The 15,818-nt window shown below is 41.6% G+C and overlaps 2 protein-coding genes and 1 long non-coding RNA gene across 7 annotated transcripts in view; 2 read left to right on the top strand and 1 right to left on the bottom strand.

Annotated features, from left to right (window-relative positions):
* Positions 1 to 1,176: 1,176 nt before the first annotated feature.
* Positions 1,177 to 12,307, top strand: hsp90aa1.2 (heat shock protein 90, alpha (cytosolic), class A member 1, tandem duplicate 2). Of its 3 annotated transcripts, XM_044170312.1 has the most exons (12): positions 1,252 to 1,446; positions 2,422 to 2,571; positions 2,683 to 2,855; positions 8,676 to 8,869; positions 8,991 to 9,124; positions 9,244 to 9,564; positions 9,700 to 9,865; positions 9,992 to 10,182; positions 10,685 to 10,832; positions 10,963 to 11,231; positions 11,364 to 11,697; positions 11,857 to 12,307. In XM_044170312.1, the coding sequence occupies exons 2-12, from the start codon at positions 2,422 to 2,424 to the stop codon at positions 11,967 to 11,969; spliced, it is 2,193 nt and encodes a 730-aa protein (XP_044026247.1). In that variant the 5' UTR covers positions 1,252 to 1,446; the 3' UTR covers positions 11,970 to 12,307. The 3 variants fall into 3 exon arrangements, with proteins under 3 accessions (XP_044026248.1, XP_044026247.1, XP_044026246.1); XM_044170313.1 differs by lacking the exons at positions 8,676 to 8,869; positions 8,991 to 9,124; positions 9,244 to 9,564; ... (4 more) ...; positions 11,364 to 11,697; positions 11,857 to 12,307 and adding exons at positions 3,168 to 3,301; positions 3,416 to 3,721; positions 3,830 to 3,995; ... (3 more) ...; positions 5,135 to 5,468; positions 5,582 to 6,014 and having other exon boundaries at positions 1,177 to 1,446; positions 2,683 to 3,049; XM_044170311.1 differs by lacking the exons at positions 1,252 to 1,446; positions 2,422 to 2,571; positions 2,683 to 2,855 and adding exons at positions 6,326 to 6,493; positions 8,203 to 8,352 and having other exon boundaries at positions 8,503 to 8,869.
* On the bottom strand, positions 4,744 to 15,310 carry LOC122863648. 2 transcript variants are annotated; one of them, XR_006375055.1, is made up of 6 exons: positions 14,472 to 15,122; positions 10,924 to 11,130; positions 9,674 to 9,770; positions 8,647 to 8,773; positions 7,838 to 7,967; positions 4,744 to 4,911 (listed from the first exon to the last, which is right to left on the bottom strand). It is a non-coding gene; the product is annotated as an uncharacterized LOC122863648 (long non-coding RNA). The 2 variants fall into 2 exon arrangements; XR_006375054.1 differs by lacking the exons at positions 4,744 to 4,911; positions 8,647 to 8,773; positions 9,674 to 9,770; positions 10,924 to 11,130 and having other exon boundaries at positions 6,999 to 7,967; positions 14,472 to 15,310.
* The window catches only part of ppp2r5cb (protein phosphatase 2, regulatory subunit B', gamma b), a 32,924-nt gene continuing 30,632 nt past the window's right edge, over positions 13,527 to 15,818 (top strand). For both annotated transcript variants that reach the window (XM_044170317.1, XM_044170318.1), the window contains exons 1-2: positions 13,527 to 13,682; positions 14,253 to 14,303. In XM_044170317.1, coding sequence (XP_044026252.1) covers positions 13,656 to 13,682; positions 14,253 to 14,303 — 78 coding nt within the window. In that variant the 5' untranslated portion in view covers positions 13,527 to 13,655. The remainder of the gene's footprint in view (positions 13,683 to 14,252; positions 14,304 to 15,818) is intronic.

Here is a 15,818-nt window from a genome sequence, read left to right on the forward strand (position 1 = left end):
ATGGGGAATCTGGCTCTCTGCTTCAGAAAATATCATCTTGCAGTGATTGCGACATGTTTCTCAGTTACATGGACAGTCAGCTTCTAGTAGTGTCTGTTATCAACTGGCAACATTGTGATTACATAACAGATCTGTAGCGAGTGTAACATACTGCCATCCTCTGGTCAGCTGAAGCCATTAACACTCACACTGGACCAGAGAATACTAGTCTTTAATTTTATATGGGCTTGTATTTACTGTGTAGTTCCACATTTAAAAACATCTGTCTGAGTTTTTTATGGTATATTGCAAGTGCTATGGAGGGCGAGGGGTCAAACTACAGTATGCTAGTGAGCCTGAAGCTTTTCCCTTCTCTAGTGGCTCTGACGGCCCTTGTCAACACACTGTAGCCTATGTTTTTCAAATTTGCTAACCAGAATTGTGTGTAATTACTGTTCCCTGTGCTCTTAGTAGATCTTAGAAGCAATTTTTTAATTGTTATAATTAGCCATAAGACATACATGTCAAAGCCCCAGAGCAGGGCCTACATTGCTGAACTTTTCAGTCCAAAATCCCCATAACGTTGTCTTTGGTCATCAGACCAGGGCCTGCTAATTATCCCAACAAAAACTTTTGCAGTTGTGGCCAATAAACTCTGACATCTTCATGTAAAGGCTTCTGATTCTGTTTGCAAAGTCCATCCGGTGATGAAGGCCACAAGATCCGCCTGAAAGGTCTGGAAAATTTCCAGTTGGTGGATCTGGTGCTGCTATAATAAAGTTTATTAATGTGAACTATGTTTTAAAATCTGACCTAAACTCATGTACACTCACAAAGAATCTCAGAAGCAAATTCTTTTCATGTTTATCTCGGCTTCTCTGAGATATGCTGTCTTACTGCTTCAAATATGTGAAACCTTTGAGATTCACCCCAATCTTGCACACCAAAAAAAGAAATGGGCCTGCTGTCCATAGGAAGCCCTATGGTATGTGTGTGTGTGTGTCCAATAAGGCACCGCGACAGCAGCTGATAGCAAAGGCACTGCACAGCTGTGACGCTTACAGGGGGGTATGGGGCCTAAGAGCTAGACAAGCTATCAGGAGTGCTCTCACTGTGAGTGACAGGCACTCCTTGTGACTCTGCAGCCCTATAAGGGCACATAACCTTTAGGACTCTGGTGTCTCACTCGCCACCACCCCTTCCCAGCTTTTCCTTAACACCCCCCTAACTGTAGTGAACGTATCTTCTGGAAGCTTCTGAATGGGAGCTTCGAGAAGCCACCCCCTTAAGTATAAAAAGACACCGGCATGTCGTGGGGTCTGCATCGAAAAAGATACTCACTTGAACTCACCAAGAGAGACTTAACGGCCCACAGGAGCAGCAGCGGCGAAGCAAGAGAAGACAAGCTCAGTGATACATTTGACGACTATCTTCAAGAAGTGACAGTAGAAGAAGATTATTTTCAAGGTAAGACTGGAACACAAAATCAAATACAGCTATGTTTTTGCTTTGCAATTTAGATGAGAAGAAATTGCAATTGTAAAATTTACAGTATATTGGGTCCTTATATGGTAGGAGCACAGGCAGAACAGGAAGAATACTTGCTACAAATTAAAATAAATAAAAATGAAACAATTAACTGATAAAATTACACAAATATAACTTAAAGTAGTACACTTAATTTAGATGTTTAATATCAGTTATTTGCAGCGTGGCAGAATAGCGTCTTTACCATTAGTATCCTAGTGAGACTGTAACATGCATGGAGCACATGGCAAACAGGGTGACCCTGAGTGTGAGAGCAATGGCGGATGAGTAGGAAGACCAGTTGGCACAAAGAGCAGATACAGCAGTTTCACACCTTGGTGCAGAAAAGTATCAAAAAACATTCCAGTAGCAGGGGAAGTGTTTGAATGCAATGGAATCACATAGATGCCAACTTTTGTATGGCCTATTTTAATCATGAACGTTTCTGAATAAGGACCTGAAGAAATGTTACTACGAGGCAGTTTTCTTTTGTTCTCAATACAAATGCCTCACTCGTGAAAAAATACAATAGATCATTACTGCTCTATAGAAGAAAAAAACAGATTTAGTTTTTCTTCCATCTTGCTGCTATTCCTTCCTTTAACTTAAAGGTGTTGAATGACGCATGGTGAAGCCTTTCGGGGTTGGGGAAAGCATCAGAACTCCACCCATTTTCCAAATGGCAAGTCCTTGATTGACAGAAGGAACATGTGTTCATCCACCATCAGCAATAGCGACCCTCCTCAAGCCATGAGGGGGGAGGAAGGGATTTCAAATATAACAGCAGGAAATTATTTCCTAGATATCTAACACATAAATAATTTTTTTTTGAGAAAAGAAGTATGTTTAAGCACGAGAAGCATAAGTATGAATCCAGATTTTATTAAACATAATATAACGTGTGCTTTACTTTAGATGCCTGAGAAAGCTGGACAAGTTATGGAGGAGGAAGTGGAGACCTTTGCCTTCCAGGCTGAGATTGCTCAGCTTATGTCTCTTATTATCAATACCTTCTACTCAAACAAAGAGATCTTCCTTAGAGAGCTCATCTCCAACGCCTCAGATGTAAGTAAAATCAGCACTCTATCACCATATGTTCCTTTGTTTTTCAAAAGAAAGCAGCCCATACATGTGTACAAACATCCCTATTTTAACAAGCGTACCCCTTCCTGACAGGCCTTGGACAAAATCAGATATGAAAGCTTGACAGACCCCAGCAGACTGGAGTCCTGCAAGGAGCTGAAGATTGAAGTCAGGCCCGACCTGCACGCTCGCACCCTGACCCTGATTGACACAGGTATCGGCATGACCAAGGCTGACCTGATCAACAATCTGGGCACAATCGCCAAGTCTGGCACCAAGGCTTTCATGGAGGCTCTGCAGGCTGGAGCCGACATCTCCATGATCGGTCAGTTTGGTGTGGGGTTCTACTCCGCCTACCTGGTGGCTGACAAGGTGACAGTCATAACCAAGCACAATGATGACGAGCAGTATGTGTGGGAGTCTGCAGCTGGAGGCTCGTTCACAGTCAAATCTGACCCTGGTACGTTTTTTTTCCCTCATTGATATAACACTATTAATAATACTAATGATGAATGATAAATATAATTTGACTCATTACCGGGCACTGCTCTCATCATTGATTTTATTGCTACTTTTAGGAGAGTCCATTGGCAGAGGCACAAAAGTGATCCTTCACCTCAAAGAAGATCAGACAGAATACTGTGAGGAGAAGCGCATCAAGGAAGTTGTGAAGAAGCACTCGCAGTTCATTGGCTACCCTATTACACTTTATGTAAGCTTCCATTACTAATAAGAACTGGCCATCTTAAAACCTGATAATAACCAATGATATTGACAAACTTTAACATAACAATTCCTAAACCACCAATCTTTTCATGTATTCAAGGTGGAGAAGACAAGGGAGAAGGAAATGGACCTTGAAGAGGGAGAGAAGGAAGAGGAAGTTGAGAAAGATGCTGCTGAGAACAAGGACAAGCCTAAGATTGAGGATGTGGGCTCCGATGAGGATGAGGACACAAAGGATGGCAAGAACAAGAGGAAGAAGAAGGTCAAGGAAAAGTACATTGATGCTCAGGAGCTGAACAAGACCAAGCCAATCTGGACCCGTAACCCTGATGACATCACCAATGAAGAGTATGGAGAGTTCTACAAGAGTCTCACCAACGATTGGGAGGACCACCTGGCTGTCAAGGTAAGCTAAGTCTACTGATGATAAACATGCCGAACAGTGACACCAAACTATCTTTTTGCAAAATGTTTTGTAAGCTAATAAATGCATACTTCATTCCTGTCTCTGTAGCATTTCTCAGTGGAGGGTCAGCTGGAGTTCCGTGCCCTGCTCTTCGTACCCAGAAGGGCTGCATTCGACCTCTTTGAAAACAAGAAAAAGAAAAACAACATCAAGCTGTACGTGCGCAGGGTCTTCATCATGGACAACTGCGATGAGCTGATTCCAGAGTATCTCAGTAAGTTACATTATTACTAATTATTCACTTACAAATTCTTAGTCCAATCTAAGATATTAACGGCCTTAAAACTATGCGTTCTAACAGTCATAGGTCATAATTATTAGTAGGATTATTGTGTCTTTAATTTTCAGAAATTCAAATTTGGAAGGCTAAGCAGTCTTTATCTTCTCTATTCAGATTTCATCAAGGGTGTGGTGGACTCTGAGGATCTGCCCCTGAACATCTCCAGAGAGATGCTGCAGCAGAGCAAGATCCTGAAAGTCATCCGCAAGAACCTGGTTAAGAAGTGCCTGGAACTGTTCACTGAACTCGCTGAGGACAAGGACAACTACAAAAAGTACTACGAGCAGTTCTCAAAGAACATCAAGGTAGGTTGATCCATCTGATTTTATTTCTTAATAACTGCAACCCTTCAGATAGAAAATTTGAATTTCACATGTTTAATGTTCAGTATGAGTAACACATCATTTCATGTTTCAGCTTGGCATCCATGAAGACTCTCAGAACAGGAAGAAGCTGTCTGAGCTGCTGCGCTACTACACCTCAGCCTCTGGAGATGATTTAGTTTCCCTGAAAGACTATGTTTCACGCATGAAGGACAACCAGAAACACATCTACTACATCACAGGTTAGCTATTCAACTCAATTTCCATTCTTTTCCTTTTATACTTTTGCTTTAAAGTTTTCTCAAAAGTGATTAAGTAATTAGCATATGGATGAAATTAATTCACATTAACTTTCACAGGTGAGACCAAAGACCAGGTGGCGAACTCTGCCTTCGTGGAGCGCCTTCGCAAAGCCGGCCTGGAGGTCATTTACATGATCGAGCCCATCGATGAGTACTGTGTCCAGCAGCTGAAGGAGTTTGATGGCAAGAACTTGGTTTCAGTGACCAAGGAAGGCCTGGAGCTGCCTGAGGATGAGGAAGAGAAAAAGAAGCAGGAGGAGCTCAAAAATAAATTTGAAAACCTTTGCAAGATCATGAAGGACATCCTTGATAAGAAGATTGAAAAGGTATTGGAAGAGGCAGAAACATGATCTAATCTGTTTTAACATTCCCTTACAAATATGCTTATATGTATGTATGGTCAATTTAGTTTGATCTTGACTATAATGCAACATTTCATTATTGACAGGTTGTAGTCTCCAACCGCCTGGTGGCTTCCCCATGCTGCATTGTCACCAGCACTTACGGATGGACAGCTAACATGGAGAGGATCATGAAGTCTCAGGCTCTGAGAGATAACTCCACCATGGGCTACATGACAGCTAAGAAGCACCTTGAGATCAACCCTGACCACCCCATCGTGGAGACCCTGAGGCAAAAGGCAGAGGCTGACAAGAACGATAAGGCTGTGAAGGACCTGGTCATCCTCCTGTTTGAGACTGCCCTGCTGTCTTCAGGGTTCACACTGGAGGACCCACAGACACATGCCAACCGCATCTACAGAATGATCAAGCTGGGACTTGGTACGTTTTTTTTTCTACCTGATTACTGACATTAGAGACATTACAGGTATTAGTCTGCTTATTATACATTAATAAGTGGCTTGGGTTGCTAATGATTGCATTCTTATTCACAGGCATTGATGATGATGATTCTGCAGTTGAGGACCTCATTCAGCCTGCTGATGAAGATATGCCAGTCTTGGAAGGAGATGATGATACATCCAGGATGGAGGAAGTTGACTAAAATACTTAGTAGACTCTTTCCTGCTTTCTTAATTTTTATTTTTGTAAGTTATATTGCTTCGTCAAATAGACATTTCATTCTAATACAACTCTCATCTCTTAATCAGTATTAACTAGTCAATACAAGTTAATTAATGGAATTAATGTAGGCCACAGTGTGGCTTAGTCTACACTGTATCAGCTGCTTAACTACTCACAACCATTAAGAGTAATATAAAGCCACTGGGGATTTGGCTTATGTCTCTTTTTGTAAGTATTACGTTTTCTATGAAATGCATTCAAATTTGTAATAAAATTTATTTCGAAATAAAACCTGCAATCTCGCTTGAGTCTACTGCATGCTGAATTTCATCACTTTGTTTAGTTCCTTCAAGCTAAAATCGGTTGAAAGGGGAAGGTGAAGCAACTTTCATATATCAACTTCACTTGTGTTACTCGATGTTCTGGAATTTTCAGTGAACACTGCATGGTTCATTCTAGTTTTCACTTCCGCACGCCTTCCTCGCCCGGCTCAGCCTCCTCCTCTTTTAGTCCCGCCTCCTCCAGCCAAGAATGCACAGAGAGGCGTGTGCACCCATCATGACTGACAGCCCACTGGGCCAGTCAGCGCCCACCACCGAGCTGTAGCGAGGAAGATTCCAGATGGTTCTGGAAGCTCAGGTCGGGATTTCTCGAACACTCGGAAAGGGTACAAAAGCTGCACTGCTACCCTGCAAGGCACATTTCAGTAGCCGGGTTCTCTGCGACTTAGAAACGACTACCACACGTTTCACACCGGGGTTTTCGATACACTAAGGACCAAGGTAAATAAATTAAATATTTTTATATAATGATAACGTTTCAATGGAGATGCCAACTGCTAAAATATAATATTACACACTTTGACATTCATATTAGCTAACGTTAATTAGCTTAATTGTTATATAGCTATAGCTTAGCCGTTTTCCATAAAAGCTGATATTTTATAACATGAGATGAAATGGTGATGACTTAAGTGAAGGTAGCATAACATGGAGTTAATGTACATCGTGTTATAATCAGATTATGCCAATACAACAACCACAGGCGTGTGATTTATTTATTTATTAATATTTTTGGTTGACATTCCTACAAATCAAGGTTTGTAACGGTCGTGTCAACGTGATTCCCCTGGCATATCGGCGTTATTTGCACATGTCAAAACTTTTTCCAACACTATCTCGGCTACTATACCGCCCACATTACCTTTGCATCGCTCAAAGCTTGGTGACTGCAGCCACATGATGCGCTTGGCAGGCAGGGATTACGTTAAGTAGGCGCACAATTTAATGAACCACAATCAGATTTCCCGAGCAGAGAGATTTTTGTCAGTTTGTGCCATCCACTGCCGACACACTGATTCAGTGCAAGATCGGTGAAGTACAGGGACATTATTCACAGAACCTCCTCAGATGGTTAAGAGGAGGAGCTTTCGATTCCTATGGAAACTGCTAGAGAGTTCTGCTAGCCTCTTGGTACCTTCTAGAAACTTGCATTTCGCCTGCGAAACCGGCAGGTGGAGCCATTTCTGCTGATGCTGTTCATGCTGATATGTGATTCTAGCCACGTGCTCTCTGATAAACCAATAACCGATCATGTCAATTGCAGTAGGAGAGGATCACAGCTCATGTAATTAAGCTTATAATTATTTATGTCATTATTTATCTACATTTGTGGGCTGAAATACAGTAATTCATCACTGTTTCCCTTTTCTATTGAGGTCTTGGATCTGGAATCTTAAAAACTGCAATAATAAAATAATGTTAAATTTGCCAAAGATGGATCATAGGCAGGTGGTGCAGTGAGCAGAGCTGGACAGTCTGTCACACACCACCTGCCTGCACAAGTGATACATGCTCACACATAAGCTGTCCTTATGCATACCATACTTCTACTTCATAAAACTGATGTTAACTGTCAGCTGATTGTTAGGTCAGCGTTTTGATAATGGCACTTACAGATAATGGAAGATATCATTTGATACACATTGTGTAACATAATAGCCATGTAATAAAGACTGAGATTGTGTCAAAGGTATTGGATGTGCTCTAATGTAGTCATTGAGACTGGTGGTTTGTGGTGGTGTATAATTCTATTGTATTAGGTGTAACTTTAATTAGCCTACTTACCTGTGGGTGATTTACAGTGCTTGTTGTAGGTGTGACAGCGTAGGGATTCACTGTGCTGCAGCCAGTCCACAGACCAATGAACATGATTGCGCACACAGGTCCATAACATGTCTGTGTATAACTGCACAATCTAGATGAAAACAAATGGGACAAAGTTTAGTCGTACAAAAAAGTACAACATTATTCCTTGTGGCAATGCATTCAGTTCTGTAATCTAATTCAAATAATTGTGTAGGCCTGCTTTAGGAATGCAGATGGTGCCAGCTGTCAGGACATACCATTTATTATGTGTGTGCGCATTGCAAGTGTAATCCATGATGTATGCATGTTCTAAAAACCAATATTCATTTGTCCCCTCTGCTTAGATGCCTGAATCACATGACCAACCAATGGAGGAGGAGGCTGAGACCTTTGCATTCCAGGCTGAGATTGCTCAGCTGATGTCCCTGATCATCAACACTTTCTATTCCAACAAAGAGATCTTCCTTAGGGAGCTTATCTCCAACTCTTCAGATGTAAGTTTGTCTTAGTGTTAGTCTACAGCTGTTTACTTAATCTCATGTTGTGTCAAAGATGCTTATTGAGCTTGTTTTTTGACAAATACTGAATAATTTAAAGGCAATCGTTTACATTTCTGTCAAACCTTTTAATTAATCCCCGACCAGGCCTTGGACAAAATCCGCTATGAGAGTCTCACTGACCCCTCCAAGCTAGACAGTGGCAAGGACCTCAAAATCGAAGTCATTCCCAACAAAGAGGAACGCACCCTGACCCTGATTGACACAGGTATCGGCATGACCAAGGCTGACCTGATCAACAATCTGGGCACAATCGCCAAGTCTGGCACCAAGGCTTTCATGGAGGCTCTGCAGGCTGGAGCCGACATCTCCATGATCGGTCAGTTTGGTGTGGGGTTCTACTCCGCCTACCTGGTGGCTGAGAAGGTGACAGTCATAACCAAGCACAATGATGACGAGCAGTACGCCTGGGAATCGTCTGCTGGAGGCTCATTCACAGTTAAAGTGGACAGCTGTAAGTAATGTAAAGGCCATTGCTTTATTGCTATTTAACAATTAAATTTTATCGGTAAAGGGGTACCTATAAGAGGTGCCAGGGTTATCTGTAACTTTTGACCGATTCTTTCCCCATACAGCTGAGCCCATAGGGCGTGGCACCAAGGTGATCCTGCACTTGAAAGAAGACCAGTCAGAATACCTCGAGGAGCGAAGAGTCAAAGAGATTGTGAAAAAGCACTCACAGTTCATTGGCTATCCCATCACACTCTTTGTAAGCACTTAAGCATTTGAATTGTGTAGTAAATTGCGAAATTAATTCACATCAGTTAACCTGGGTTAACAAAGTCCTCCAAAAATCATGGCCAGTGACCGAGTCATGTTCTTATTCAGGTGGAAAAAGAGCGTGACAAGGAGGTGAGTGACGATGAGGCGGAGGAGGAGAAGGAGAAAGACAAGGATGAAGAAGAGGAGAAGGACGAGGACAAGCCCGAGATTGAGGACATTGGGTCAGATGAGGAGCACGACCACGACAAGTCTAGTGACAAGAAGAAGAAGAAGAAGAAGAAGATCAAGGAGAAGTACATTGACCAGGAAGAGCTGAACAAGACCAAACCCCTGTGGACCCGTAACCCAGATGACATCACTAATGAGGAGTATGGAGAGTTCTACAAGAGTCTTACCAATGACTGGGAAGACCACCTGGCTGTCAAGGTAGGTCCCTTAATGTTTTTTTAAAAATTTGAAAATGTGTAAGTTCTCCATATTGGGCATATTTTAATAAATTATATAATCAAATTTGAAAACTGACCCTATAACTGACCTAATCAACCCTTTTTCCCGCCACAGCACTTTTCAGTAGAGGGTCAGCTGGAATTCCGCGCCCTGCTCTTTGTGCCTCGTCGCGCTCCCTTCGACCTCTTTGAGAACAAGAAGAAGAAGAACAACATTAAGCTGTATGTGCGCAGGGTCTTCATCATGGACAACTGCGATGAGCTGATTCCAGAGTACCTCAGTGAGTATTAACCCAAATGTGGAATTACTAGCTTATACAGTTTGCTCATAAATCAAATAATTATAATATATCATCTTAGAAAATTAAATATATTGCTGACCAGGTTGTCTTTATCCATCCTATCAGATTTCATCAAGGGTGTGGTGGACTCTGAGGATCTGCCCCTGAACATCTCCAGAGAGATGCTGCAGCAGAGCAAGATCCTGAAAGTCATCCGCAAGAACCTGGTTAAGAAGTGCCTGGAACTGTTCACTGAACTCGCTGAGGACAAGGACAACTACAAAAAGTACTACGAGCATTTCTCAAAGAACATCAAGGTTAGTGTCCTCACCTCGCACCGTGCAAGCTGCGAGTTTTCCTAAACTTGTCACATCCACCCTTTTGGCAGCCACCTTGTGTTAAAACCCTGTTTTTGATACTATGTTAATGTCATCTCAAATCAAGACAATTGATCTGAATTTTAGCCGGATGGAGCTTACTGTTGCTCAAAGTGCAAAGCTTAACAAGCACCTTTTGGAATTGTAGTTAAATATTACTGTTTGTTCCTCTGACCTTTTCACGCAGTAGCCATCTGCCTGAACCTTTTGCCATATTGTCCCAATATAAAGCTGCTTAGAGCCTTGTTTGGAGCTCCTTACTGCCATCTTCTGTTTAAATGGAGGCACTCTGGTTATCAATGGTTACACCTTATAGACCAGTATCAGAATGAAGAGAAGATGTAATTTTTACCAAAATTAAATGTCAAGTGAATTGATGTCTACTGATGCAATTTTGTTGTCAACTGCATGTTACTGACATTTAGTTTAATTTGTCTTTCAGCTTGGCATCCATGAGGATTCTCAAAACAGAAAGAAACTGTCTGAGCTGCTGCGATACTACACCTCAGCTTCTGGAGATGAGATGGTTTCCCTGAAGGACTATGTTACACGCATGAAAGACAACCAGAAACACATCTACTACATCACTGGTGAGGATGCTTTTCATCTATAATAAACTGTTAATGTAAATGAACAAGCTTTCTAAAATTAGGTGAAGTGAGTTAATTAATGTGATATTACATAAATGTGTGACAGCATTGCCATGTCTGTATTTCACAGGTGAGACCAAAGACCAGGTGGCAAACTCTGCCTTCGTGGAGCGCCTTCGCAAAGCCGGCCTGGAGGTCATTTACATGATCGAGCCCATCGATGAGTACTGTGTCCAGCAGCTGAAGGAATTTGAGGGCAAGAACTTGGTTTCAGTGACCAAGGAAGGCCTGGAGCTGCCTGAGGATGAGGAAGAGAAAAAGAAGCAGGAGGAGAAGAAGGCTCAGTTTGAGAACCTGTGCAAGATCATGAAGGACATTTTGGAGAAGAAGGTGGAGAAGGTGAGCAGATGAATCAGTTTAAAAGCATAAAACAAAACAAGAGGTGTTGTATAACTTCCCATTGTGTATAATCAACTGTTGTACAAATAAGGCAAAAAAGAAAATGGTATTAATTCTTGTTTATCTCCACAGGTCACAGTCTCCAACCGCCTGGTCTCTTCCCCCTGCTGCATCGTCACCAGCACCTATGGCTGGACGGCCAACATGGAGAGGATCATGAAGGCCCAGGCCCTGAGAGATAACTCCACCATGGGCTATATGGCTGCTAAGAAGCACCTTGAGATCAACCCTGACCACCCCATCGTGGAGACCCTGAGGCAAAAGGCAGAGGTTGACAAGAATGACAAGTCTGTGAAGGATCTGGTCATCCTGCTCTTTGAGACTGCCCTGCTGTCTTCAGGATTCACCTTGGATGACCCCCAGACCCACTCCAACCGCATCTACAGAATGATCAAGCTGGGACTTGGTGAGTATCTGTGTTTATCTACTCAATGTAAAGCTTTCATGACATTGAGCTATAAATGACAGCAGCGACATGCTTTTACTGTGCTACACGTCTGCCAATAAAATGATTTAAAACAAACCTGGCTTCATCATCTTATAATCGGCTTCCTTCCTCTTTTAGGTATTGATGAAGATGATCTGACACCAGATGAAGCCACCTCTGCTCCCACTGAGGACATGCCCCCACTTGAAGGGGACGATGACGACACATCCAGGATGGAGGAGGTGGATTAGGCCTGTTTCTATTGCCTGCTAGCTTTTAGCTGTAGTGTTACATAAAATTCAAAGTTTAATGTTGTAAATGAGCCTGGAATGTCCCCCCTTCTTAACCCCTTTTTGACCAAGTTCACTTTATTTCCCCTTGCAAGGACCATATGCAGTTCAGATTCATTCCTTTTTCTTTTTTTACTTTTTGAAGTTGTCACTTTTTGTATCTTGAGTTATCAATTCTTCTTTAATTTATTGACATTCCAATGTCATTTTGTGTGTTCTTACGTGAACTGTAAATATATATCAAAACTGATATGGTTATTTGAAATGGGTGGGACACAAATAAAGAATTACCATGTTAACAAGTCTTGTTTTGTTCATCCTTACTGATTCTTTAAGTCACAGATGAGTCACCCAACACAAATGGCTAGATTAGGACAGGATTGCAAAGGCATATTCAAGGACATGAATGGTGGTTGATAAACAAATATTACAATACTGATACTTTTTTTTAAGACTTATTTTAAAGGACATTGCCTCACAGTCAGCCACTAGATCATTCTAATAGCATTGACAATAGTCTGAAGGGGTGATGCAAGAATGGCAATAGTGCCATAGACAGAAAATGAAAAGTAATTACAAGAAAGGGTTGACATAACGAGAAGATGAGCAAGAGGCAGGGAGAGGCCATGATGTCAAGATTACAGAAGGTCTGTAGTCACTTTATAGCACCTTAGGCCTAGATAGGACTTTTTCACAGCAGACATTTTGGCTTGTCATAGTAGGAAAAGCACATGTGTTACTCATAACCTTAATGGTGGCTCTGTTCTATTCAATTGTCCCAGTAAGTATGACAGTGTGACAGCGAGCCAGCATGCACAATTGAAGAATTCAGACATAATTCATTTTATTATTTACACCTGTGCTTTTCCCTTCTCTGACATGTCAAAGTGTCTTAAGTGAAAAGGGCCTTTTATAGGGGTGGGGGTATACTGACCTATTTACAGACAAAAAATTATTAGATATTTGGGAAAAATGGAAATTTATTAATACAATTCAGGTGTAAAAAATAGTAAGTGACAGTAAAATTCCAGTAGATGGCGGCAATGCAACACTGAGATACCAGCTGCTGTTTTGAAAGAAGGTTCTACTAAACTGTTCTAGAAACCTGTGTGGCATAGGGGTGTTCACCAGCTAGAGGAAAATATATATGGGTAAAAACGGAAAATTAAATAAACTACTGCACACAATGAAGTTAGTAGATTAGCTAAACATGCTTTTTCTCATGCTTTTTCTTTTATATTTTTGCTGATTTTTTTTATACTCAAGGTTATCAATCGTGCATTTTACAACATTCACTTTTTTAAAAGTGAATGTTGGGGGAGTTATAGTTCGGGAATTATGGGATAGGATTTGAAAGTAACAAACAGAGAAGACATGACGAGCCCAGCATGCCAGACATCGTGAAGGAGAACATGACGATGCCTGCTGTCTCATGTGTTGTAATAGCCGACCTGCCACCGGCAGGGGGCTCCCACTGTCTCGCAATGCTCAGCGCGGTAATCTGAGACGTTGGAGTCATCTGACAGACAGCAACCAATCACAGGGTGAGGACAGGCTGAACCGCCTTGCAGTGTGGTGCCCTGAGAGTTGTCAAGGTTTTGATTGTGGAGTATCCGAGAGGGGAGCAAGGGCGGCTACGGTTGTACAATGCCGAATAAAACGAAAAAAGATAAGGTGAGTTTGAGAATTGCCAAGAGGTTATGACGGTTGGAAATACATTTTGCATGAGGTGCATTTCAGTGTATTTATTGATTGACCGGCCTCATAACAAGAAATGTAGCTATCAGCGCATTGTCCCATCACATTAACGTTAGCCAGCCAGCGATCATCACCAGCTAGCCGCTATTTGCCAACATGTTAGCACTTGGTACGCTGTGCTGCCTTATTTAAATAACGTAAAAGCGCCGTTATCCAAAAGTGAGATAGGTTAGTATACTTTGAATGCGTATGCTTTCCCAGACAATGTGTGTCTGTTTTTAAGTGTAAATGTAAGCGCTTTGTATCTTTTTTTAAAGATGAAAGCCGGGGTCGTGTGAATGCTATTAAGTCTGAAGTAACGTTTGTTAGCTAGCAGCAGACTTACCAATGTATTCAAGCAGGAGTGTGAGACTGGGTGGGCAGGCATGCTAAATTTAGCTACGATTTTTACATGGCGGCATTCATTGATAAACTGCTCACTGTTGTTGTCAACCTACGTGTCTGGTAATGTCAAGTTGACTTAAGTACTTCAACGTTTTTTTTCAGGAGTCTGGCAAAGTGGGCAAGAGTGGAGGACAAGAGAATTCAGAACATGAGGTAGGCTATCAAAGGACACTTAAGTAGAAAAACTTCCTGGAAGACAGTAGGACTTTGTCTGACACAAGTTCAAATGCCACTGATATTACATAGTCACTGTTTGAAAGTGCATTATCGGTAACATAATGATAATCAACAAGCTAAACCTCGAAACTGTATTCCACTTACCCAAACAGCGAGCCCGGAGTGGACCCTCCCTTCTGTTAAATTGCTTGCTCCGGGGAGGGAGGTGGTACACCTGTCCTGTAGTAAAGCAGGCACCCACATGGACAGAAAATGTCCTGTGTAGTGGAAGGAGAAACGCCTGCTTGATTTACGCTTCATGATTCTTTGATCGTAATTAAGTGGCATCAGAATTCTTCTTGCGGCCAAGTTTTGTCGCATAGCAAGCAACGCTTCCGATTTTTGTGATAACAAGCTTTTCTCACATACTAATATTTAATGTGAGTCAGGTTCAGACTGTGGTGAGATATGTTTGTATACCCTGCTCATGTCTTGTAACAGCTGTAATCGTGTGCAGTGAGAAATGAATCGCAGGTTTAGACATTTGATGTACTGGCTTAGTTGAGGAGCCAGTGGTGCAAAGCTACCATTTGTGGAATTGTGACTGAACCCCTCTAAATCAGAATCTCATATAAATGCAATCTGCTGTGGATCTGTGATTGACTGGTTAGCCGGCTTGTGTTGGTGAATAGAGCGTTCATTGACAGGACTTGGTTGTACCTGGATCTTGGTAGCCCCTCTCATGACTCATGCTGATCTTTGTTGATAACCTGGTGCTAATTGCTTGCACATGACATGAGTTTAGGGCACCAGCAGATCAGTAGAGTTCATCAAGGTTTCTCCAATATGATTTTAAAAAAAATGTCAAGCCTTCATTCAGTATTAATGTACTTTCCAAATCTAATACTGCTGCCATGTACAATTAGTAATATCTTGCAATATGCTGTTAAAATGTTGATATTCAATAAAATCAATAAAATAAAATTGAATGTAGTGTTGTAAAAATGCATGCCTTCTATACTACTTTAGTACCCACCCATAATCCAGGGGACAGACAAAAGTACTTTGTACTAAGCTAATCATAATTATAAAGGCAGCTGGATGAGCATGTCATCAAGTTCAGTGCCAGCTAGCAGTATGTGTCACCTAGTATGATCCTATTGCTACTTTTATGAGACATTTTGCATAACACGAGGCAATCAATATAGTTCCAAGGAGACTTAATAGTCCTTGTCATACTTTCATGTCCATTGGTTTCAAAAGAAATTGATGTATAATGTGGAAAGGAGAATAGTCTCAGAAAGAAATGTGAACAAATTGCACTGGCAAAAAGGATTGGTTGTCGTTAAGTCACCAAATTGGAAAGGCAAACGAATTGAGGATTTGTGCCTCAGAAATAACCACAGAAGTGAATCGACGCCTCTGTCATAAACTCAACAAAAACAGTTTGTTGTGAGCATCTTAAGGCTGGAATTTGTCATAACATTGTCAGAAACCATTTGTATCAAAAGC

This window comes from Siniperca chuatsi, linkage group LG16 (assembly GCF_020085105.1).
Source record: "Siniperca chuatsi isolate FFG_IHB_CAS linkage group LG16, ASM2008510v1, whole genome shotgun sequence".
Classification (NCBI taxonomy): domain Eukaryota; kingdom Metazoa; phylum Chordata; class Actinopteri; order Centrarchiformes; family Sinipercidae; genus Siniperca; species Siniperca chuatsi.